The 25,158-nt window shown below is 44.1% G+C and overlaps 1 protein-coding gene across 1 annotated transcript in view; it reads right to left on the reverse strand.

Moving 5' to 3' along the window:
* ZCCHC14 (zinc finger CCHC-type containing 14) overlaps nt 1–25,158 on the reverse strand; it is a 47,842-nt gene that overhangs the window by 6,393 nt on the left and 16,291 nt on the right. Inside the window, exons 3-12 of the mRNA XM_033069461.2 lie at nt 10,359–10,432; nt 7,845–7,916; nt 7,510–7,619; nt 5,425–5,519; nt 5,279–5,333; nt 4,521–4,794; nt 3,206–3,297; nt 2,107–2,234; nt 1,674–1,814; nt 159–1,604 (exon numbers count right to left, since the gene is read on the reverse strand). Coding sequence (XP_032925352.1) covers nt 159–1,604; nt 1,674–1,814; nt 2,107–2,234; nt 3,206–3,297; nt 4,521–4,794; nt 5,279–5,333; nt 5,425–5,519; nt 7,510–7,619; nt 7,845–7,916; nt 10,359–10,432 — 2,487 coding nt within the window. The remainder of the gene's footprint in view (nt 1–158; nt 1,605–1,673; nt 1,815–2,106; nt 2,235–3,205; nt 3,298–4,520; nt 4,795–5,278; nt 5,334–5,424; nt 5,520–7,509; nt 7,620–7,844; nt 7,917–10,358; nt 10,433–25,158) is intronic.

Below are 25,158 nucleotides of genomic sequence, written 5' to 3' on the forward strand. Positions count from 1 at the left end.
CCTAAAAAATAGGGGGCCTCACCTGGCTCCTCCTGATGGCGCTGCCTAAAATCAACTTTCAATACCAAAATATTTTTCCAAGCCAGACATTCCAAGATGCCACCAGGCCCCAGGGGCAGAGCTCAAGGCTGTGTTTGGTGTCCCCCCCCAGCCTTTACCTTGCCGATTGAAATCCATGGGCGGCTGTTTGCAGTCCTGAGCTCTGTGCCCGCTGGCCCCGCAGTTGTAGCACGACAGGTTGCCGTTTTTTTTGTGACTCGACCCGTTGCCGTTGCCCATCATCCCCTGTGCCTGGTACACCCCGGCTGTGCCCGCCATGAAGTTCTGCATGGGGGGCACAGCGAAGGTGGACTGTCCTGCCATCACCGAGTCGGGGGCCAGGCCGCTGTTGTAGGCCGTGTGCACCACGGGGAACGTGGTGCTGCTGTTGTACTGCTGCGTGTTGATGTAGCCGTTGCTACACAGGGGGTTGAAGGGCAGGAAAGGGAAAGTAAACATGGAAGGTCCTGAAAAGGGGTGCTGGAAATAGTTGGCGTAGCTGACGGTCATGCCGCTGGAGCCGCAGTTGCCGCTGCAGCCGCAGGAGCTGCACACCATGCAGCCGGGGGGCTGCGGCGGCGGCTGCTGGTGGTGGTGGTGGTGATGGTTCTGGTTGGGGACGGGCACGCTCCCGGCCGAGCCGCCGCCGCCGCCGCCGCTGTAGAAGTTGTTGTCGGCGCCGGAGGAGAGCGTGGGGCTGGAGCTGGGCGCGGGGCAGCTGGGCAGGTTGGCCATGGTGGTGAAGGACGGGGACGGGTGGCTGCTGGAGGAGGCCGCGTTGCTGTTGGCGCAGAAGCTGCCCTGCATGGGCGCCACGGGCACGCTGCTCATGGCAGAAAAGGCAACTTTGGTGTTGGCTGTGTACAGAGCAGTCCGGGGGTTGATTATTGCGGGGGACACCGTTATTTGCATATTACTGGAGCAGGAAGTCTGTCCGGCCATGGCGGAGTCGGTGGGAAGAGACGACGACACCAGGAGCTTGATGGGCGGACGAGCCACGTGGAAGACTGTGCTGGACGTCACCGTGGCAGCAGTGCTCGTCTCCACTATGAGTCCTGGCTGCTGGGCTGGTTTGATCACTCTGTCCAGAGTGGAAGCGTGGACGACTTTGGTGCGAGGCCCAAAGTTCATGGTGGACGTGGGGGAGTTGCTCTCGGCGCCCCCCGACAGCACCTGCAGGGGTTGGTGCGGAGAGGACGCGGACATGACGTCCACCACGGCGTTCCCAAAGCCCTTCTCCATCTTGATGCTGCCCCTCGAGCCGGGAGACACTTTATTCCTTTCTTCCAAGGACAAGAGGGAGTGCACAGAGGACGAGAGCAGCTTCATGTCTGCGGAGCCGCGCTCGGCTTTGTGCACGGAGCCCAGCATGCGGATGGGGGTGATGTGGGAGGGGCTGGGGGACAGCATCTGCATGGGCAGCGCGTGGTGGCCGCCGGGGCCCGAGCCAGCCTCGTTCTGCACGGGCAGCACCTGCGCCGTGGGCCTGGCAGAGCTCGAGGGGAAATGGTTCAGCAGCATCACCGGCTTCTCCTTGTCTGAGGAGTCCAGGTGGAGCTCCAGGCCTGGGGAGAGAGGAGCTGTGAGGACAGCCCTGGGCAGGGCAGGGGGCACAGCTGGGGGGCTCTGCTTACGTCTCTCGTTCTCCTCGGCGCTGTCCGAGCTCTCCTCGCGCGTCTGGATGCCCATGGGGCTGGAGCTGGAGCTGGAGTACTCGGAGGAGCTGCCCTCCCGGGGCAGGGGGTGGGTTGGCTGATCCACGTCCACTCGCAGCTCTGCAGAGACAGGGGACACAGGTGACACTGGTAGCACCTCCAGGAGAGCACAGCCACGCTCAGCATCCACAGGGATACATCACCCAACCATTCCCACCAGAGCCATGGCTCTGGTGGGAATGGTTGGGTGATGTATCCCTGTGAATGCTGATTATTGCCTCTAATAATCACCAAAATCAGACTTTTTGCTCGCTCCCTTTTGGAAGATAAAGCTTGGGGAAAGCAGCAGCACAGGAATGAGCTGAGCTTTGTGCAGCACAGCAGAGCACAGCAGTGCCCCTGCTCCCCTTACCTGCGGCGTGGTTGCCCCGGATGCTCTGGATGGGCCCCACGTGGGAGGTGGGGGGAACCCTGGCCACGCCACTGCTGCTCACTGGGGAGGCTGTGGAGGGGTTCAGGCACCGCTTCTCTGATTTCTCCCTACAGGGCAAGGAGAGGAGCATGAAGAGACAGAAAGTGGCTACAACACAAGCACAAATAAATCAGCTCCTGAATGAAGCCAAAGCAGACAGAACCCACTGAACAATCCACTGTGCTCATTTCAAATGGAAACTCTTGGAAATCACATCAGTGCTGGCCATAACTGCCAACAGCCAGGGTTGCACTATCTGACTACAGCACTATGCTCTTATTTGTCCAGGGTAAAACATCCCCAAACCCTGAATAAACTCTAAAATTTTAGCCCATATTATGTCAGCACATCCCAAAGCCAGCCCTGCACACCAAACCCTAAGAGAAAACAAACACAGTCTCAAGTTTTCCCTTTCCAAACAAACTCTGGAAAAACTAAGATTGCTGAAAAACACTGCCAAGGAGCTCTGATAAATGGGCACAGATCTGGATTTCTAATTGCTTTTTAAGGAACAGCAGTAGCTGCAGAATAAACACTTCCCTGTAAGTGGAGATGCAAAAACCAGGACAATCTGTTGCACCAGTGTCCCCAAAGGGCTGGCACAGCTGCCTGGGGACACTGGGGGACACTGAGGCAGCTCCTGAAGTAGCTGAGTTCCACCCACATGGGTTGGAGTCAAAAAACTCTCCCTTCCCAGGAAAAAAAGGCCTGAATTTGGGAGTGCATCCCCTGGGCTTGCAAAGTCAACAGCTCCCATCAATGTCAAGTGGATGGGAAACCCAAAACTTTTGCAGTAACTGTGACACCAGCTTAAAAAACCTAAACACAATATTTGGTAGATTTAAAAATCTGGTATCCTTATCACAACCCTGAACAGGCAGCAGTAAAGTAGAAAGTATTAAATATTGTTTAGTAATGGAGATAATAATCATCCACATCTCCAGGTGGGAATCATGGTGGGTTTGTGGTCTGGGAAACAAAAATCACTATAAAATTTACATTTTTTTACCTAAAAAAAGTTTCCCCAGCCTTCACTTACTTCTCCAGCTCTAGTTGGGTCTTCAGCTTCTTCTTTGCTCCCATGGTGAGGGACTCAAACTTATTTAGATCTTCCTCAGTAAGACTCAGAAACTTGGAAAGAAAAAATATGTTTAGTTTTATAACCTGCAATATTCTTATTTCCATTTTCAGTGAAGAGCAATTCCAAAAACCAGTTTTAAAACCATTTTTTAAATTCAAAGAAACTCTCTACTCCAGTTTCCAATTGTAGTGTTAAAGGGAAATGTGGGGGACTGAAAGAAAGGACACCTGCAGATTTAATTTAATTTGGAGTGTGCTTGCATTAACCAGTCACAATAAAGATGAAATAACTTGTGTACAAATTAAAATAGAATTAAATTAAAAGAGAACTTGGTGCTCTCAGTGAATTTAAGAATATTAGAAAATCACTCCAGTTTTCCCAGTGTGTCATTTACCACAGAATTGCTGTAGAAAATATACACCAATAGTAAATTTAATAATAAAATGTAGAGATAGATACAGACATTTATATTATAATGTAATTAAAATGAAAGCCAGTGAAGTATGCATAATAATATTTGCTTTTTTAACATATACTGGAATATAGAATTTTACTACTTTATTAAAGAAAAAAAAAAACCTGTATATTTCCTTTCTTCTAATGAAGCAAATTAAATCAGAAGACTCTGGTTAGAGATGGAAATGAAATCCATAAAATATTCCATAACCAGCACAAAGCTCAGCCCAAGCCCTCCCTCCACTGGAGGGCGTTCGAGGCCAGGAGACAGAGAACAAGGAACTGGAGCTGGGAAAAAGCTCTGAAAGCTTGTTCAGATCAAATCCAGCACACACAGGTGTTATTTGGGACTCTTACAATGCAACAACATAGATGATTAATTTTCCACAGGAATTTCTGCAGGAAACAAACCTCACTCACTCACGTTCATATTCATGCCACGAGTCTCTGAAAATCTATTTCTTAAAATGAGGACAGCCAAATATTTTGGGAGAAAAACTCAACCAGCAAGCAGAAATTAAGAGAAATCAATATATTTAGGTATGTCCTGCACACAAAGGGATGTGCAGGGAGCCAGGCACAGCTCCTAAGGCAGCACCAAGCATTCCATGAGGAAACCTGGGAGAAGCAGCAGCTGCTGGACAGCCCTGGCCACAACACAGAGTGCAAACAGCAAGAAGATTTTCATCAATTCATTACTGCTTCCAGAAAGTGCAAACCACCCCAGCACGTGCCAGGAACTTGTGTGATGCTCAGTGCAGAAGTTCCCAGCCTGGAGAACCTGGGGATCATTTCCAACCCGCCTTTCCTGCCTCACCTTTTCCATGGTGAGCTGTTTGAAGACAGGGTAATACTTGTGCAAGCGCAGCTTCCTGAGCCAGTCCAGGATCCCGTTCTGCTCCTGTGGCTGAGGGGTCTGAGGGCTGGAAGACATCAGCATGGCTGGGGAGGAGTTTTCCAGCTGGGAGCGATAGGCCAGCGAGGAGCCGGCGCCTGCCGCGTGCGAGCAGTGCGGCAGAGACACGGCGGCTGCAGCCGAGTGCTGCACGTGGTTCTGGGAGGACTGAATTCCAGCCACCCCACAGATGGGTCTGGAAAATAGGAACAGGTTTGGGTTTAGCACCTTGGGTAAGCTGTGGCACCCAGAGTTCAGAAAAATTGGGAGATAAGGGATGGGTTTGTGCCTGCCCTGCTGGATTAACACCCCCTTTATTCCCTTTGGAAATACTCTCAGACCATTGTCAAAGTTCCCTTCCAGTCAGCTCCCCCAGCTCTTGTTCCACAGAGTTTTCCTCAAGGCCTGAAGAATAATTTTTCTTCAATAATTTCCTTTGATAATCACAGATATTAAATATTCTGCTGCGTCTCTGTGATTTAAAAAAGCTTTTGACAGAACGGCCTTTGCATTATTAAAAAGAAGTAAAGATGGCCAAATATAATCCCATGGAAATTGTTAATCTTTCCATATGGCAAAAGAAGCCACAATATTGGCTCCTTGAAGGGGGTCTGGGTTTTGTTGGAGGACATGAAAATTGCCTCTAAGAGAATGAGTTGTAAACAAGATAAATATTTCACCTTCCAGATGTTCCCAGCGTAGTTCCTACTTTATACAGGGAGGGGTTGCCAGGATCTGGAAACAAGGATCAGAGTCACAAATAGCATCAGTTTATGAAATGCAGTGCCAAAATAAATAAAAATTTTTAGACTTTATTTCAACTCACTTGAGCTCTGAAGTTGCTGGGAGGGAGATGAAGTGCTGAAGAACTTCCTGACGTGGTCGTTTTTCACCACATGGGAAGGGAACGGGGCCAGGTACCTGCAGCACACAAAGCTCTGTTAGAGCCTCCCAAATCCATCAGGATTGCACTCTGGACAACACACTTGGAAATTAGATTGGGAATTTCAAAGCTGAAACACACCATGCAATTCTCAATTCTGGAAATTTAGGGGAATTCTTATTCCTAATACCAAACCCTGTTACCCCAGGGTTGTTTTCACTCTGGTGAGTGTTTCAGCAAAAATGCCTCAATTAGGAACCCTGAACACTTGTAAGGCAGAAAATGTTCAAATGTAAACCTGAGGAATATAAAATAGAGATGGATCTGTTATTGAATTTCCTCCTCTTGGAGATAAACAGCAGATGCAGAGTCTGGCAGTTGAGGGAAAAAACTTCTGTCACGTTTTCCCTGTGCCTCTTTTAAGGGAAAAGAGCCCTTGCAGCAGCATTCCAGTGCCTCAGGGGGCTGGGGGAGGCTGGAGAGGGATTGGGACAAGGGATGGAGGGACAGGAAAAGTGAGGCAGCTTTGAGCTGGAAAAGAGTGGAGTTAGATGGGATATTGGAGAGAAATCCTACCCTGAGAGGGACTGGGACAAGGGATGGAGGGACAGGAAAAGTGAGGCAGCTTGGAGCTGGGAAAGAGTGGATTTAGATGGGATATTGGAGAGAAATCCCACCCTGGGAGGGTGGGCACAGATTCCCAGAGCAGCTGTGGCTGCCCCTGGATCCCTGGAATGCCCAAGGCCAGGCTGGACAGGGCTTGGAGCAGCCTGGGTGTCCCTGCTCATGGCAGGGGTGAGGTTTGAGGTCCCTTCAGCTCAAACCACTTTGGGATTCCAGGAAAAAAAGCCAACCTCCCAAAGCTCTGCACCTCCACACAGCCAGAGGTGCCTCCCAGCTGGAAAGGCCAGAGCTCAGTGCTGAATTTTCAGCTCCTTCCCTGCTCCAGAGCTGCAGCTGAGCTCTGGCAGTGCAGCTGCTGCTCCATTAACCCAGATCTGGAGAGGTTGTTGTTCTCAAAAGCAGCCACACACATTCCCTGCAGCCTCCCAAATTCTCCTTGGAGCACAGCAAGGGGATGGCAATGCTGCTTGCCATGGAAAACAATCCAGGGATGCACCTGCTGGCTGCTGCCTATGGAAATTCAATGCCCACTGTGGCTTAGGGGGAAAAAAAGTGTAAAGGAGAAGCTTTAATAAAGTTAATTAATATTTTAAAGTGTCATTTAATTTTGTTATCATATCATATTAGGATCAGAATAATGTTAATGTTACAATAATCTCATTTTGTGTAGATAAAGATAGTGGCAGCTGAAAAGAATTTAAGTCACTCCAATTTTCCTAGGAAAATCGTATTTAGAAAGAGAAACATGATGTGATTTGCCACAGATTCTGATATTTAAAATACTGGTTTATATTAAATCATGGCCAGATGATTTGTGATAATCTGAGGAGGTACAACCTAAGGCTTCAAAACTTTCTTAGCTGTTAAAGGCTTCCAAAAATGTAATAATTTAATAACATCTAAATATATACCTAACTTTTAAAAATTAAAGTAAAATAAACACCACAACAACCTAAAACAACTGAGAAAATAAAAACTCTGTGAAAAGGGGACCAAAAAAAATCCCCACAACCCATTCCTCAGTAGAGATGGGTGAATTTTCAGGCTTCTATTTTTTCCTGAGTTTTGAGCAGTTGTTTTAAGCAATTCTGGTTATTTCTGAGTCCAAAACAAACTTTTGCAAAGCCAGTGATCCTCTATTTGTTCTTCACCAGGAATGTGGAAATATTAATTCTCCAAAAAGCTTAAAACAGAATATTATTACCATCTGTATTTCTGGAGAAAGAATTCCTGAAAACTTGTTATGCACTGGAATTAATGGACCATCAAGGAAAAGAGCTTAGGATCAGGCTCTAATTTCTTTGAAGTAATTTAGAAAATTGAGATAATATTTCTACTTTTTAAATTTTTCTTGGTGAAAGAAGCCAAGGTTCAAGATAAAAAGCCCAGAAAATTCCAGCATACCTCAGGTCTGACTCCAGGTCCACATGGTTCCGTTCCAGGTAAAATGAATCTGGACCAGCTAAGCAGGGAATGAATTTCTCCAAGTTTTCTTCTGGATACAGCTGAGACAGCTAAAGGGGGAGGATATGACCAATAAAAAGTGAAAAGAAACCTTGTTATTTCTGAGATTCAAGTTATAAATCAAATATTTTACAAAATGATGGAATTCAATCTGAATTATCTTGGCACATTTTGAGAAGTATCACTGAACAAAATTAGAGAGACTGAACAAAATTAGAGAGAGGGACAACACATTTTTTTTATTATTTTCAAAGTGTTTTTCTTATTGTCTTTACCTTTGAAATAAATTCAGTCACTTCAGCAGAAGATTTGGTTACCAACGTCACCGAAGAATCAGACCACAGGACCTTGGGGAGGAGGAGCAAGAAGGATTTGCTTTAGTAATTAATTTAATTTGGTTCCTCAAAATTCATAATTGGTATCAACTGTCCCTCACAGGTGTTGTGATGGGTGACATCAATAAGGAAACACTTTTTTTTTGTGCACAAGGATAAACTGCTGCCCATTTTTTTCTGTTTTTTACATTTCCCAACTCTTGGAAAAGCCCCTCAGAGTTTACTCAGCCCTTACACACTGCACACATCCAGAGTTAAGCAACCAAGCACAGAGTCATGGAATTTTTTCCCCTCATTATTGTTAAAGAAAACAGCTGCTTTGTAGGATCTGCTTTCCAACAGGAACAGCTCCCCCCACACAAGGCTGCCTATTGCTAATTAATCAACTCCATATGCCAGGAGAAATTGGGAATGGCAGCAAAAACCCAGCAGAACCTTCCCAAAGAAACCTGCAGCTCCTGCTCCACTCTTTAAAAAAAAAGGGAATATTCAGAATCTCTTCCCACACAAACATCCTTGGATATTGAAGCATTTATTGCTTGGGGGGGATGAAGTTTAACTGAGCCAAAAATCAACATTTGTTGGCTTGTGAGAGGCAGGGATGGATCCCTGTGGATCCAAAATTTCCTCTGGAGGTGTCTGGATCCACAGGGGAAGGAGCTGGGTGGATGTTTGGGATCACAGAGCAGCCTCTCACATGACATTAGTTTCAATGACAACTCCAAACATACACAAAGTTTTTCCAGCCATCCAAAAGCTGCCAAAAAGAGTGGGGAGAGGATTTCAAAATATATTACATAAGGGAGGAATTTCCTCTCAGCAGAGCTGTTACACAAAAAAAAAAAAAAAAAAAAAAAGAGGGGGAAGAAAAGAAGACAGAAAAACTTGAGCAGTTTTCCCAAGTTTGTGTTGTTGGTTTTTTTAAAGTTTATGGTAAAAAGTTTGAGGAATTTTAGAAAGTACAGGAAATATTCTTTATCCTAGCTCTGTAATAACCCAACAATTGTCATGACTTCTGTTTTAACTTGAGTTTTCAATGCTTATAAAACAATAATGTGAGCAGTAAATGGGGGGAACAACAGCACTGCAAACACTCAACTGCTCCCTCCATTGAGCTGCTATTCCCAAACTCCTGAACACAACAAAACCAATCCATAACTGGGTTTTTAACCCAGCAAACAGCAATTTATCAGCTCAGCTGAAGGCTCTGCTCTCCCTTCAGCTCAAGCTGTTGAGGCAAACACTGAGTACAGTAACTTCTGTTATTTATAGAAAAAATTTGTAATAGGAAAAGAAGTTTCACGAGATCTTAATTGGAGTGGAGACAACTGCAGGCTTCATAGAGAGTTTGAAAAGCCCTTGGAAAAATCCTGTCTGTGATGGATGACATTTGGAACAATTGGGGATTCAGGAAATTCAGGACATTCTCCATGAATCCAGTCCTGCAGAGGTTAATGCTGCCAACACCTCAACAAGATGCTCTGCCCTGGATGGGAGTTTTAAGGAATAATTTGGTGAAAGTTGTGGATAATTGGGATTCTCCTGCCTGCTTCCTTTTGGGTTCCCCTTTTCCCACCCCCCACTTTGGCTCATGAAACAAACCAAAGATGTTTTCTGTCCTGTGCATCCCAAATTTTGGGTTACTTGGTTCCAGCAGGGAGAAAAGCAGTTTGTGATCTCCTGAGCTGCAGCAGATCCATCCCTGCCACTCAGCCAAGGTTCCATGGGATGAACTCATCCCTCCTCCAGAACTGGGAGCAGAACCCAAGCTCCAGAGGCTCCTGGTGGGTTGTGGTGAACCACACTCATTCCTCAGCACTGCTCTCACTTGCACGGGGAGCCAGGCTGCCTGCAGCTCACAGACAGCAGTTCCTGCTCTGCCCTTCCTGCTGGATTAACACCCTGTGCTGGGAAGGGATTTCATCCCCTTTGGAAACACTCTCAGACCATTGTCAAAGTCCCACTCAGCTCCCCCAGCTCTTGCTCCACAGAGTTTTCCTCAAGTCCTGAAGAATTTCCAAAACTTTTCTGCACTTTTGGGACCACATCCCCCAGGCTCCCTCCCTGCCTCTTGCCAGCAGCTGTGCCCTCAGAGCCCACATTGTTCTTTGTGCAGATTAAGATTTAAATTCTCTCTGGCTTCTGCATTCCAGCAGAAGAATGGACATTGGATATAGATATGGATAACCATCCTCTAAGTGTGGTATCATATTTCCCCTTAAATAAACACTGCCAAAGTTTCCTGCATTAAAATGACATTTTTCTTTTTTTTTTTGTCAATCCCCACCCACCAATGTCTGTATCATCCAAATCACTGATTAAAAACTATCAGTCCCAAAGGAGCTCTGCTTTCACAAAGGACTTTTGTGATAAACAATCAATAAAGTTTGAGCATTTCCTTAACTCCTCCCTAAGCACCATCCTCCTTTCATAGGAAAGGAAACCCAAACTTACCTCAAAGGAATACTCAACATTTCTTTCATTCTTCTTGTGTGCCAGTCCCTTTAATTCCACTTTTTCAACACTCACTATGGAAAAACAAAGAGAGAAGAAGAATGAGGAGGATATTCCTAAATGCAGACAGAAGTGATGATTTTGGGAAGTGCCAGGCCTTGCTTTGAGAGCATCCCATGACCTGTGCAGATGTTCCAGGTGCCCAGTCCCAATTTCCTCCCTCAAAATTCTTGGTACCACCACTTCATTCTGTTTTATTTTATTCTGTTCTATTTCCAGCCTTCATTCCAAGTTTCAACCCAAAGAATCCACTCCAAGCAAATCTCTTATCACCCCACTCATCACTGTAATAACACATTACACACACACGGAATTATCTTAATAACATCAAGGAATAAACACCATCCCCTCCAGGGAAACTGGGATGAGGAAAAAGTCTCCATGTTTTCAGGGCCTGGTTTTACAAGTTCAGTGTGGTTTCATGGCTCTGTTGACATCCTGACTCCTCCCTTCCTGCAGTTTCAGCCTCCATTGGAACAAGGTGTAAGTAAAACCAGGATTTGAGTGTGAAAGGATGGAATGCCAGGACAGGTCACTGCCTCTACAGACACCATCTCACACATCAGATATTTGATGTGCAGAATTCTTGGAGACTCCCAGTTCCCCAGACACACAGATCAGGAATTCACCATGAAAAACCTTTATTTCATGGACTTATATTGACTGCACTCTTGGAGATACACACATGGATTTTTTCTTACAAAAAGCCAATTTACATTGGCTTAAAACTACAAAAGCAGAATTATCCCAAGCCAGAGTCACTAAAGCTGTACCTGGGAGTGCCAGGTGCCTGAAGGGATGTGAGCTATGCATGGTGTGTTGTCACTGAGCCCTAACAAGCAGAGCCTGCAATTCTGTCACCTTATTTCCAGAGAATCACCATTTACAAGCTGTTTACCTGTTTTCAGGACTATTTATTATTATTTTTTTTTGTTTTCAGCAGGACTCAAAGCAATGTTTATCACAAGGAACTTCACAGAACACTGCAGTGCAGAAGTTACAACAGCACCAGAGCAACAGGGACCTGCTGGTGCCACCTCCCCTGTCCCTGTCCCTGTCCCCAGGGAGGTTCCACCCAAAGCCACCCTCCTGCCCATCTGGAGCTTGATTCCAGATCTAATATTCCATTATATTCTGTATTTCATATTCCACATCCAACATTCCATCTCTGCAAGGCATCTTCATGGCTACCCACAGCAAATGTTCCATGTCCAACCATCCCATGGTGCCCAAAACACAGGAGATCTCCAGAACATTCCTGCTGTGCCAAACAGGAGGGTGACAAAGAAAGGAGATAATTAAACTTCCATAAAGTTCAGGAGAACTTGTCCAGCTTTAGTTCTTACAATCCAGTCGTGTTCCATCCATGACTGGAACTCAAACTGACTTTGGGAAGGATCCTTCTCCTGTCCAGGTGAGCACCCCCAGCTCTCCCCAGGCCTGGAGCAGCTTCCCTGGACTCATTCCAGCCCTTCCTCCCAATTCTGAGAGCCCCCAAATTCAGCTCTACAGCTCTTTGTGCCTGTCTTCACATGAAGAAAACACAGATTTCCTCTTCTGATCCTCACAACTGTTCCTCCTCCATGCAATTCCCAATGACAATGACATCAATCCCTGGCCTTATGAATAATGTCAATTTATTCCTTGCTGCTTTCTCCTGCACATTCTGCTTTTTTGGAAAGGTTTGTTCCTTTCAGAAGATTTCACTGGGTTTCTCTCACGCTTCTGAAATGATTTGGTGCCACATGCTGAGCACCACAGGGGTAAATCTGCTCACCAGACACTGCTGAGCTATCCAGACAATATTTAGTGGCATGAAGGTTTGAACATGAAGATTTGAACATGCAGAAGGTTAATTTTTATAAAATCTACCTCAGTACATTCATTTAAGAGAATTCAGGCCCCCCTGAGTTGTGATCACAGCTAAAACACACTGAATATTGACTGGAATTGTGAGTACTGCAGGACTATAATGAGAAAGAATGTGTAAAATGGGTATTGAAAGGGGGAATGTGGTGAAGGATGAGCAAATAACTTGCAGAAATCCTGGTGTGAGCTGCTGCAACATCTGGTTTTGAAAAACACAGCCAGTGTTACGCAACATTTGTTGTTTATAGCAAACCCAGCATCACTTTTCTGCAACTGCTCTTATCATTTGGCATTTCTAAAAGATTCAAATCCCATCTCTTCCAGCCATTCATTTTTCATCTCCAGCAATTCCAGCAGAATTGGATTACCCAGAGACATAAAACCAAGCTATTCCTGTTCTACTCTGTGGGTTAATAACAAACCTTAAATCACCCCTGGATTTTGTGGTGCTGACAGTGCCACAACCTTTTCCTGCTCAATGTCTGGGCTGAATAAAATCCACTGCAGTGAATTTACTCATGGAAAAGCATTGCAATTAGAAAAATTGACCTTTAGATAAAGGTTTTTGCACTGTTCTTGTAAGATTAGAGCAGGAAATGCAGTTCAGTATCCTGCAGGTCAGGCTTTAGGGACAACAAACTGAATAATTCTTAATTTTACACAAAGAGCTCCAGGAATTGTTTCCCAGCTAGCTAAAATACTATGAAAAATATCACCTGCCTGAAGAAATCTTGTTTAATTTATCAAGTTGTATGTTTGTGTTCTGTGGCCTCTCACCTACTCTGTGTGTTGTTTAACTTCTGGTTGGTTTTATTAAAACAACTTTTCTAAACCTACCCTGAAGCTCAACTTTATTCAATCTGCAGTGATACAGAACTTCAGAAGAAAAGGTGCCATCCACCAAGCAGAAAAAAAAGGGTTTTTATTTACTGCTTTTACTCTCAAAAGCTCAAAGAGCTGACTCTACTCAGCATCCCAATAAATGAGTCCAGGAGCAGAAAAACCTTTGTACAGAATTAAGGATACACAATACTGATGTCTTTTCAGAATGCTGAATTCAGCAAAACTCCAATTTCCCAACCCAAGGGACACAAAAAGTTAAAGTTTCTAATTCAGGAGATTCCCAGAGTATATCTGCACTGGCTAAGGGGCACACAAGGCTTTTTGTCATGGAGATTTGTCCATAAATATCTGGGATATTCCAGCAGGTAAGTGGAACAGCTGCATGAGATCCCCAGGAAAGGAGAGGAGAGGTGTGGGAATGGAAATGCCACTCTCCAGGTGGCAAAAACTGAATCTCCTGAAACTGGGTTGAACATTTTGGTTTGTTGTACTTGACCAAAAACAGCAGAAAGGCTGCAACTTATTAAGAAAAAAAAAAAAAAACTAAGTAAAATCCTTTCTATAGGATGCCATAATCATAAACGATGCCTCTGGACGAAAAGATTTATTCAATTTTCATTCATGGAAAGAGGCAGCAAACACCATGACAAGCAACTGAGTTTGTGCTGAAAACGTGGAACAAAAGGGAACTCATAAAACCCTTTCCACATCCCTGTTTACACAGCAGTGGGAAGAAATGCAGCAGCCCCACTTTCACAAGGCACCTCCTCTTTGTGCTGAAGAAATGCTTCCAAAGCAGCATTACCCAATTCCTGCCAAAAGCTGGGAACACAATCCCACAGAGGCTCCCCACAAACTCACCAGGATTTATATTCCCATATGTACACAGGCAGCAGGGAAGGAAAACAGAAAAAAAGATTTGATTTGCTACATGCAAAGCACATTCATGGCAACAAAAACCCAGAAATTAAAGGGGTTTGTGAGGTTTTTGTTTGGGTTTTTTGACTGTTTATAAGTATCAACTTAAGAGAGGGTTTGTTGTTTTTTTTGCAGAAAATTTCCTGCTTTTACTTTTTAAATCTTTCTAAAGTTTTTTATCCAGACTATGATAGGGAATTAAAAAAATTCAGGATACCCTCTTGCTCCCAGCACACACACTGATCCTGTTCTGCACAAACACCCAAAGATTGAGTTTTCTCATCACTAAATTTGATTTCCCTGTCTCCTACTTCTCAAAACTTAAATTATTATTTTACTGGAATAGTGGAGACCTGAGGAAAACCTGCAGAATCAAAGTTTGAGTCTGTAAGATTCAATGAGAACTGAGATCTGAATATGATCAGCATCTTTAGGGTGCCAAGAACTTGGTGTTGGAGTTACCCCAGGATCATTTTGGTTGGAAAAGAGCTCCAAAGTCACCAAATCCAAGCTGTGACCAATCCCCACCTTGTCACCAGCCCAGGGTGACTCCCTGGACACCTCCAGGGTGGGGACCATGTCCCAGGAGCTCAGACCAAACTCATGTTTATTTACTAAAACTCTTTTAACAAACCACAGAACGACAGCATTATCTCCTAAAAGCCAAGGAAGAGCTGGCACTGCTGAGCTGATTCCAGAGGAAGATTTCCCAAATCCTCACTTCAAACTCCCAGCCTTGCACCCAGCAGCTCAGAACCCTCAGAATCTGGAGAGGATGACACTGAAACCATTCAACTTGAACTCTGCTCCACAAAATCACCCCTTGGTGTGTTCCATGAACTCCTGCACAAACCCACAGATCTCTCATCTGCATCAGCTGATGGGCCAGAGTCCAACCTCAGCACAACAGGAGCTGCTCTCTGCTCTGGGGGGCTGCAGGTACAGAATCTGCTGCTGGGGAGGCAAAAAGCATCAAATACATCCTTACAAGTGACTGCAGCAAACCATTAGAAGGAATAATTAATTTAACTGACAAGCCATGAGCTTGTCTATAGAGATATCAGAGAGGGAAATGCTCCCACTCAACAGCATGGAGAAGTTTCAAATATTTCCTTGAAAGGGAGGGAAAACAGGCAAAGGAACAAATGCTCCTTTTTGAAAATCATCTCACTTTGCTACCTCTAGTAAAGTCAAATGTAGGAAGAGATGGAGCAATTCTCTCTGCAGTTCATTGAGTTCTCAGGTGAAAATGACCTTTTGTTATTGTATTAGTGAGAACTGACATCTCAGATCTCTCCAGAAAAATAAATAAATATAAAATTTAAATTTACTAAATATTTATAAAGATATCAACCTGTTTTCACATCTTGCAGTGGTTATGGATGCAGAAAACACCATGTGAAGAGGCCTAACTGGGACACTGAAGTGATCCCAAATACTTTCTGCAAATATAAAACTGCTGCTTGCTAAGAAATACTTAAATTGAATGTTTAGATTGGAAAAAATTATTTAAATTTAAAATTATGGAAGCTCTACAGAAAAGGGAAGACACAATTGGAGTTGGACTCATAACAACATCCACCATGCAGTTTTCTGCTGGTGTCCCTTAAAACTAAAAGTGGATGAGTAGACAACAGTTTTTCCATGGAAAAGGAAGGTGCAGCTGGGAAAAAACTTGTAAGCAAACAGAAGCCTTTTACTAGTTAGCAAGAAAATCTTCTGGCTGCTCCTCAACAGGAAAACCCTGCAAATTAAAGTTTCATGGACATAATGAAAGATTTCTGTCAGCAGAGGAAAAGCTCTCAGATCTGGCATTTTGCTGGGTGAAAAATAATACAGAATATTTAAGATCCAAACCAACACACCCCTCCAGCAGGAGTTCAGGTGACAAATCAATGCTGCTTTAATTGAAGAGCAAGGCCTAGGAAGTGCAATATTCCACAGGAAATAATTGCAGAGTTTTTTGAAAAACCAAAGCCATGAGCTGAGTTTTGGCAGCCCAGAGGAAGCAATGGGGTTGTACCACTCACCCCAATCAAACCAGGAGTTTTCACCTCCCTCTTTCCTCACTTGGGTTGATTTAAGCTGCCAACTAAGTAATTTTCTTATGTTTCTCCAAAATAGATATTTAAAACAAAAAACAAATCTGTATTGCTCAGTTTTTAAGTGAATTCATGCATTTTTGGAGTAATCCTGAATGATCCTGTCAGCAATTCAGCCAACCACAAAAGTCAATCAACCTAAAGATGGTTTGTGCAACTTCCCTGGATTCAAAACTTTCCCTAAACCCCAAAGTGCCTCTGTTGGAGGTTGTAGAAAACTCTCATCTGGACAGGAAAATCTAAAACCTTGAAGAACCACTCAGCTACTCTGAAAAACACCCTGAGACATGGCTTCAAACACCTTTTTGAAGGGTTTTTTTCCCAAATCCTTGAGGTATTTTGCGTCCCTGTTCCCTCCTGCCATGCCCACTGAGCACACAACTGCCTGATGAGTTGCCTTTTTTTTTTATTATTTTTCTGAGGTCAGAAAAAGCTTTTACAGAATAAAAGGCTGCTGGATTGGTTGGATTTGTGAAACAGCTCCTAAATTTGAGCAGCAGCACTGGGCAGGTGCTGGGCCTGGGAATATCCCCCAGGATCTGCAATGTGTAAAAAGTTTTGCTGCAGAGCCAGGAAAGGCTGCAAGAGTTTGACATCAGGGACAACCCCGATATAAATAAATATATTCCTTAATTCCAACAGCTCTAAGCAAGCAAAGATGGAGCTCCTTGGGGTATCAGGCAGAACACAGGGAAATGGAATCCTGAAGCATTTCTAGATTTGGTGCCACGGCATTTTCAAGCATGATTTTAGGTAAATATTTGCAACACTGAAGGTTTAAACAGCAAATTCAGAGTTCTCAGTCACAGGTTTTGTGCCTTGGGGGCTGCATTTCTAAAGGACTCCAGGAATTTCATTTGCACACTGTATTCACTGCCTAATTCCACTTGGAACTGCAGCTAATCAACTATTTGCATACAAGTGAGAAGTGTGAGTTTTGAATGCAGCTCTGGACCTCATTTGCTCAGTGATTCATTTTCCTTCTCCCTGCTAGCTCAGAAACATGGAAAAGAATTCTGCAAAAGTGATCAAAGCCCCAAACTCTGGGGTGAAGGGCAGCCTCAGTAACCATTAACATCCAGCCTTGGACACCAATTTAAATAAGCAGGCTGCCAGTGTTGAATTTATCTAACAAAAACATCTCTGAAATCAAGAGAAATGTTATAAATAATTTCACTTTCTGGGTAAGCAAGATGCAGTTGTATATTTAGTCTGGTTTTATCTGATGGAGTGCTTATTTTATTTACTATTCTTAGAGCACTTTTAAACAAAATATTGGCTTTGTTTCTCATTCTTAAGAGGAGCTTTGCTCATCATAGAGAAATCTCCTGCTTTTCCCCAGAAAGGATTTTCTCTGGCACATGAAATTCCCTGAGCCCCCTCAAACCCAAGGTGAGCCTCATGATTAATTCCCATCTGAAAGTTGCATTCACCTACAAAATTACAAATGCAAAGTCAGTTTTCCATGGAAAACTTCAGGTTTTTATCTAAAGTGCAGCAAAGCCCAGGAATCCAGAGCTCCCTAAATCCCAAATATCACCAAGGAACCAACCCAGCTCAGCTGAAGGCTTTGAAGTTTGAGGTCTGCACAGAGCAGCTGCCTACCCTGAGCTCAGAGAGAGGGTTCAAAGCTCAGAAAGGAGAGAAAGGGACACATTGAGGTGGTCACCACTGAGCTGGGGCTTGGAGCAGAGTCCTAAACACCAGATGGAGTCTCACAGCAACACCCAGTGAAATAATGCACCAAACACCTTTGGGTGCAGCCTGAACCAACTACAAACCTGCAGGTGAGAAAATGGGAACTGAGCTGAAGCTGTTACCACCCATTGGTTTTCCTTCATCACCCAAGATTTTATTCACTCAATGACTGAATAAAGATTTTAAGACCACTTAGCTCATGATAATCCACTGCTGCTGTATTAAAACACCCCAGCCCTCACTGCATAAACCCCATCCCTGCTGCACCCAGTGAGGATTTGAGCACTGCAGAGTCCCCAAAGCAGGATCTTAGTGCTCCATATATAAATATACATTTCCCCCAGCCCAGGGGTGTTTGTTTTGCAGCCTGAGGGTGCAGTTTGTAACCATATATCGGCATGGCTGGGGCCCAGAGGGAGGGGATGAGGCTGCAGCTGCTCAGCCAACGTGCCCTGGCTCCAAGGGCATCTGGTGCTGCAACACCCCAGCCCTGGGATCAGATGGCTCCAAGGATTCCTGCCCCTACCCAAAGGAGTGAAGAGATTCCAACTGCAGAGAAAATGCAGCATTTCAGCCTCCAAGGCAGATGAAGTGAGCAGCTTGCCTGGTTTGGAAGGGCTGCTCCAGGCCAGCAGGGTTTAATGCTCCTGTAAATAAGCACGTGCTGTTTGCTGCATTTTTGAGACCAGGCTCAGCACTGGAAACTCATGACTAAGGCTGCAATAACAAGGAGGAGCAGCAAGGACAAAGTCATTTTATAGCAGCTTCAATTTTTATTTTCTGAGGAGCTATATAGCCTTGTTAACAACAACAACAAAAAAATTCTCTTAGCACGCCGTGTAAAAACACCAGACTCAGGGACTCATGTGGAATAGAAAAATCCTTGAGTACAGACAGTCTTGCCAAGAGCCACAAATGCATTCACTCAGCTCAGTGAGGAACAAACATCCCTGCACAGCCACTTCTGTGAGGTTCCCCTTTTGTGGCAATTTTGGTGTCTCTGTTCTCAGGCTTTAATATTCTTGTTCCTTTTTCTGCTTTTGTACAACTCATTGTTCCTTCTTTCTGGATCCCAGACAAGATTTGCCCAGTGATTCAAAGAGACAGAAGGGAAGTTCTAATTCAGCAGTTAAACTGATTTGGAGACACTACACAACTACTGGACAACTGTAACACATCTATGGAGCAAATACAGAGGGAAAAGCCTAAATTAAATTTTATGAATATTTGCCAGGGCAATGAGAATGCCCAGAAACTGAACTAAACAGAATAGAAAAAAAATCAGACCCCATCCACTAAAAACCTCCAAGCCCTGAACCTCCACACTCACCAGGAGATCCTTTAGCAGGGCCCACAGAATGAAACAAACCCCACTTCTAGCAAAAATTCATGTTTAAAGCTTTAGATCCCCACCTTCTTTTGCAACAGTTGGATATCCAGCAAATCCCTTTAATAACAGGGACAGGCAGGAATACAAACTAGGAGCTCTCCAAGTCACTAAGACCTATTTCATACCTGCTGTTTTTGCAGGCAAATTCACTTATTTACATTTTCCTTGGGCCTGTTCACAAGGGGCTGATTGTAAACAACTCTGCTGGAATGATACACCTTGAATAATTCACCCACAGGAGGGGAAAACACAATGAGGAGAAACTCCAAAGGGCCTGGTGTGTTTTCTGCCATTTCCTTTCAGCTGGGGATATTAATGATGTAATTTTAGCAGGGCTGCCCCTCTGAGTGATGGTTAAAAATAGCACCCACACCCTCCACTGATGAAATGCATCCACTCCAGGCAGGGAAGTTGTGCAGCACAGCAAGTCCCCTCCTTCTTTTTTTTCCAGGGAGAGATAAAACAACAAGCCAGAAAGCAAATAAAACATTAACCTTTTAACTTAGCATTTCTGTGCTCCCAAGAAAGAAAATTTACTTTAATCAAAACCATTGTCTTGCATAATTACAGTCTGTGACTCCTCAGCTTAAAAGAACAAGAGAAAATGAAATTAGAAATGAAAACTCAAAGCACTTAAACAATGCCAAAGTTGACTGTTTGGGGCAGCATCACCCCTCAAACTTCTCCCAGTTCCCACTGTCTGCAGTCCACAGATTTCATTCTCCATTTACTCCCAAAAATCAATCCCAGAACAGCTCCAGATGCTTCCCTTCCCCAGCAGCTTCCCAATCTCTTCATCCAGATCCCAGATCAGGCTCTGCTCTGGCATTTTCCAACATGTGCCATTTATCAAAGCTGCATTAAGCTGTCACTGAACATGAGAACACAACTTCCTTTAAACAACCCCAAAATAACTGAATTAATGGACAGAATTCCACTGCTTTGACTCTTCTCAGATTTGTTATTTGGGTGGGAAAGGACCTTAAAGCCCATCCAGTGCCACCCCTGCCATGGCAGGGACATTGTGCACTGCTCCAAGCCCTGTCCAGCCTGGCCTTGGACATTCCAGGGGCCTCCCCCAGCCTCTGATCCAACAATTCCTTCCCAATATCCATCCCAAACCAAGTTTCCTTCAGTCTGAAGCCATTCCCATTGTCCTGTCAGCAGCTCCTGATGAGGAGTCCCTCCCCAGCTTCACTGCAGGCTGAGCAGCCCCAGTTTCATTTCTTTATTATTTCCAATTCCCAAGATCACCCATTTCTCCAGTCCCACAGTATTTGGTATCTTTTCCCTGCTGCAGTCTGATTCTTTCCAAAATCACACCCTCCCATGTCTGCAGAGAAAAGCCCCCAGTGAGAATTCTAATGCTGACATCAAAGGCAAACAACAAACCTCAGATTTATTTTAAATACCCAGAAATTTGCAGGTCTGGACCCAACACTATGTGAGAGATGACACCATTTTTAACTTGTATATTCAGATTCCTCCACAAACTCCAGCTACCTATTGAGAAAATGATTGTACTTTAAGCCCATTACTCTCAGCTTTTGGAGGCAAGAATTCATCTAAATGGAAAGGTAGATGGAAATGAGAAATATGCTTTGGAAAATGGGGGGATTTAGGAATAAACTGTTAAGGGAAGGAACATTCACCAGCTAACAACTAACCAGCTGTAAAAGCTTCCTGAGCATGACATGCAGCAGAAAATTGCCATTTAGTCATTAGTACAGTGGTGACAGTATGTAAAATGGGCAGGGATGTGTTGCATTTCTAGGAATACGTGTGAATCACTCTGATTTGCTTCTCTAAAGCACCAATTTTGATCCAATTTAAGGGCTATGTGGGCCTAGATAGGATAAGCAAGCCATTTATTTTAAATTCTTTCCTAAATTCTTGCATGGCCCTGTTTAAGATGGCAGCAAAATGGGTTATTTCAGAAATTCCCAGATGTTGCAGGGTGCTGAATTCCAAAGGCAGGAGGAACAGCTGAGCATTTCTGAGCATTTCTGACACCCCTCTCTCCATCTGCAGGCAGCACACACAGCAATGTCCAGCCCCACTGAGCCATTTCCCTTCAAGTTGCAGCAGGAATTTGCCAGGAGGCAAAAAAAATCAGCAGTTAAAATGCATCTTCTTGGGGCTTTTTTGGGTTTTCTTTCCAGTCTTGAATTATATAGTTGTTAACCTTCAGTAATTTCTTAAATTTCAAATTTCACCTCCTGTTTTTAATTAAGGATTTTAGTAAAATTGCAAGTTTAAGCATTAGTTCCACCACAGGAAAAGCTCTCCCAACACCTTTTTTCATGCCTCTATGAAACCATTGCCATTAAGATCTGAGAAAAACTGGTTTTTACCACTTAATGCGATTTTAATTAAAAGCTGAAGTTGCTTTGTTGTTTCCATTATAGGGAGAAGGTCATGCTGCTGCTTCCAGAGCTGCTGAGGTAATGACCATTAATTTCACCTTCATTAACAACTCCTCTGCCACTGAAGGCACTTCCAGGACTCCAAAGACATGGAAATGGGAGAATCCTTCCAGGAATGCACATCCTATGTGTGGCCTCCTGAGAGAGTCATGGAAAAAGGCAAAAAATATTAAATGTGAGTTTATAATCTCACAGTTGTCCTGATCCAAGACCAGGAATGTGCCTGAGGATTGCATTACAGAGAGGTAAAATCCTTGGCAAAGCTGGATTTACCAGCATTCTATTTTTAGAATTTAAAATTTTCTGAGTAGCTTGATTAAATAATTTATAAAAAAAAGTATCATCCAACTCCCACTGAAGCCAAACTGAACAGACTACTACAAATCCTATTGTAGCAGAAAACTGCTCATTTCTTAATGTTTAATAAGGAAATTGTATTGCCCAGCACACAAATCTTTACTTAACACAAAGATAAATAAAAACAAGATGAATGATGGGGCTCTGAGGGACTGGGCTAGTGGAAGGTGGCAGGGGTAGAATAAAATGAGCTTTAAGGTCTCCTCCTACACAAATTCTGGGATTTTATGGATTACTAAGAAGGAAAACAAAGCCTAATTTCCCACAGATCCAGGCTGTATCTCACTGTTCTCAGCTCTCCATGAATGAGTCTCTTCTATGCAGACACCACTGTAAATAAAATCTCTAAATAGCTTTGTCAAATTTGAATGAATTTAATCAAGAGGCTCAGCAGTTAATTAGGTAGGGACCAAGAGCTGCCCAAGCACAGTGATTCCAGCTCCTTACTGAGGAAAAACAGGCAGGAAGTCCAAACAAGACCAAAGTTAGAGAAGAGCTCAGCAGCTTCAGGGTAAATGCCTGCTATCCATTATTTCAGGGGAATAGGGGATCAAGGCAGAGGGTGCAGACACAACTGAAACTGCTCAGAGGAAATGAAAGAATGAACTCAAAAAGAGGCACTGGTGAACACAGAGCATCACTCTGCACTGCAGCTCTCCAGGAGTGACCTGGGGCCCTCCCCTGAGCACAGAGGGAAGGAATGGGGGTCATGGATCCAAACCTCAGCCAGGACATTTCCAGATTTGCACTAAAGGTTGTGACAGGCTGAGCAGGAGCCCCTTCCCACCCTGGGAGGAGTGTCCTGCTCAACCTGTCCCTTCCTGTCCTATCAGAGCAACCCCAGATCTCTCCTGACAAGGTTCATTACAGGGAAAAGGAGGCACTGAGGGTGACAAAGAAACTGGAGAGAGGATAAAAGTTAACTTATTAACAGCTGACAACATCACTTTGCCAGAGTCCAGCCCCAGCAGTGAGGAGCTCCACTCCCAGCTCTACAACAACCCACTAAGCTTTGGGGACATAAAATGGCCTTCTGTGAGCAGAGGACAATTGATCAATAAAAACTTGAGGTGAAATGCAACGTTTCTGATGGTTTTTTTAAACCCTAAACTTGAGTACTGTCTTTATTGCAAAATCAAACCTCCAACCTGAACTGAACTCCCAACTGCAGATTGAGCAACGTGATTTATGCATCATCAAAAAATTCCTCAACATACAATAATCTTCTAGCACAGGGGAAAATATGCAACATCAAACCATGTTTTTTTGGAGCACGCTAATCCTCGGGTCTGACTTCTAGAATTCACTCTAAATACTTGTTACTCCTCAAACAACTCGTGTGGCACAGACAGAAGGTCAGGAACGCGGGGCCTGCTGTGTGATCTCAACCTACATTGCTCAAGTTTAGAAGCACAGCTCTCCCTTCAGAGGGAAAATGAACAAGGACATACACAAACAGCTGAAAAATTATATACAGTTGGGAGAGGGAGATTTTTTCCTGAAGGATTATCATAGCCTAAATATTTCTTTAAGCCCTACCCTACCAGTAGTTGACCCAATATTGTTGGAGATGATGCCGTTGCTTAAAAATAGAATAATCCAGCTCCACAACTGATGCAGAACAAGGCAGCCTAAAGTCTGGACCTGAACAAAATAGATTTCAGAAGGGGTTTTTTTTCCTCCCCCTGTATTTTCTGCCTGCCTTCAGCAGACTGGTGTCAAACATTACAAAAGGAAAAGGCTGTGGATCGCCATTAAACTGGGAGAGCTCCTGCAGCCTGGTTTCTTATGGAAAAAAGAGTGAGTCAAGGAAGTGGGAGAGAAAAAAAAGGTGCAAGACTGTACAAACACATTTTGCCAAGGAAAACAGAGAGGCAAAAATAGTGTTGAGAAGTTCTGGGAGGCTGACATCACACATTGCTGCTGACTATTGTCATGAAATAATTCACATCCCAACGTCTGCTGCACGTGACAGGCACCCCAACCCACCTGGGCTCAACAGCAGCACTGAAACAGGGACACATTTACACCCTCATAGACTGAAAACTGCATAAATATATTCCTGAGATGCACTCAGAGCTTGTTTTCCTTCCTTCATGTCTTTTATCCAGTCAGCCATGTGCTGTTCCATGGATTTATCCAAGTCTGGGACACGTCAGGGTTTTGTGTGGGCACTCAGTATCCCTTCAATTAAGCAATTGGTTTTCCTGTGCTCAGCAGAGCTAAATGGAGAAGAGATTGTAGAATAAAAGCTCCTGCCCCCATTTTCCATCTCAGAGTTTTACTCCTCACTCTCCAGAAGCAGTCTGTGCCTATCCTTAGATCCTGTGTTGCAAGAATTATGATTCAGCTTCACTCGAGGAGGATCAGATTTCAACAGTTGCCTCATTTGAAATCAGGCTGGCGTGGAGACAATTTGGAGGGTTTTGTGTGGCAACAGCAGAAAGGCAAGATAAATACACAGGAAACACAAGAATAGGAGAGTTTCTGTCACTCTGCACAAAATGAGACCTGTTCAGTTGAGGAAATTATTGTCCAGACTGCTCTGGGGAGGGACGTGGGAAGTGTCACCTGTAAAATGTCAGAGCAGGGATGAGCAATTTCTAAACCTCCAGGGCAGGAAATTTCCCCCAGAGGCTGTGAGAGATCAGCATTTCACTCAGCACTGAGAGCAGGATGAAACCTGCACAGTCTCTGTCCTGGGATGTTTGTAACTCATGTTGTCTTTATTATAAAGATGCTTTTGTTCTGCACTTCAACATCTGGTTAATGCACTTCATTCCTCTGTGCTTTTGGAAAACATGCTGTGGTCACTGAGCATGTTTAATACACTGCTAAAATGTGCCACATGCAGAGAGCAGGACTTGCCTCCACTGCTATCCACCTAATGGGCAAATCTCTGGAACCTTACAGTAAAAGAGTAATTAACAACATCTCTGGAGCATGGAAAATTCCTATGGCTTTTTTGGAACAAATAAAAATAAGCTGATTTCTTCAGTCAGCTGTGATAACCAATAACTACTCTCTTTTGGGAATTACCCCAACTCTACATCCACAGGCTTGTTAAAAATTAGCTCTGTGTTTCCCATGGGTCACATAGATCCTCCTGAACTTTGGAATAAAAATGGAATTTCCTG

The sequence above is a fragment of the Catharus ustulatus genome, chromosome 11, assembly GCF_009819885.2.
Source record: "Catharus ustulatus isolate bCatUst1 chromosome 11, bCatUst1.pri.v2, whole genome shotgun sequence".
NCBI classification, from domain to species: domain Eukaryota; kingdom Metazoa; phylum Chordata; class Aves; order Passeriformes; family Turdidae; genus Catharus; species Catharus ustulatus.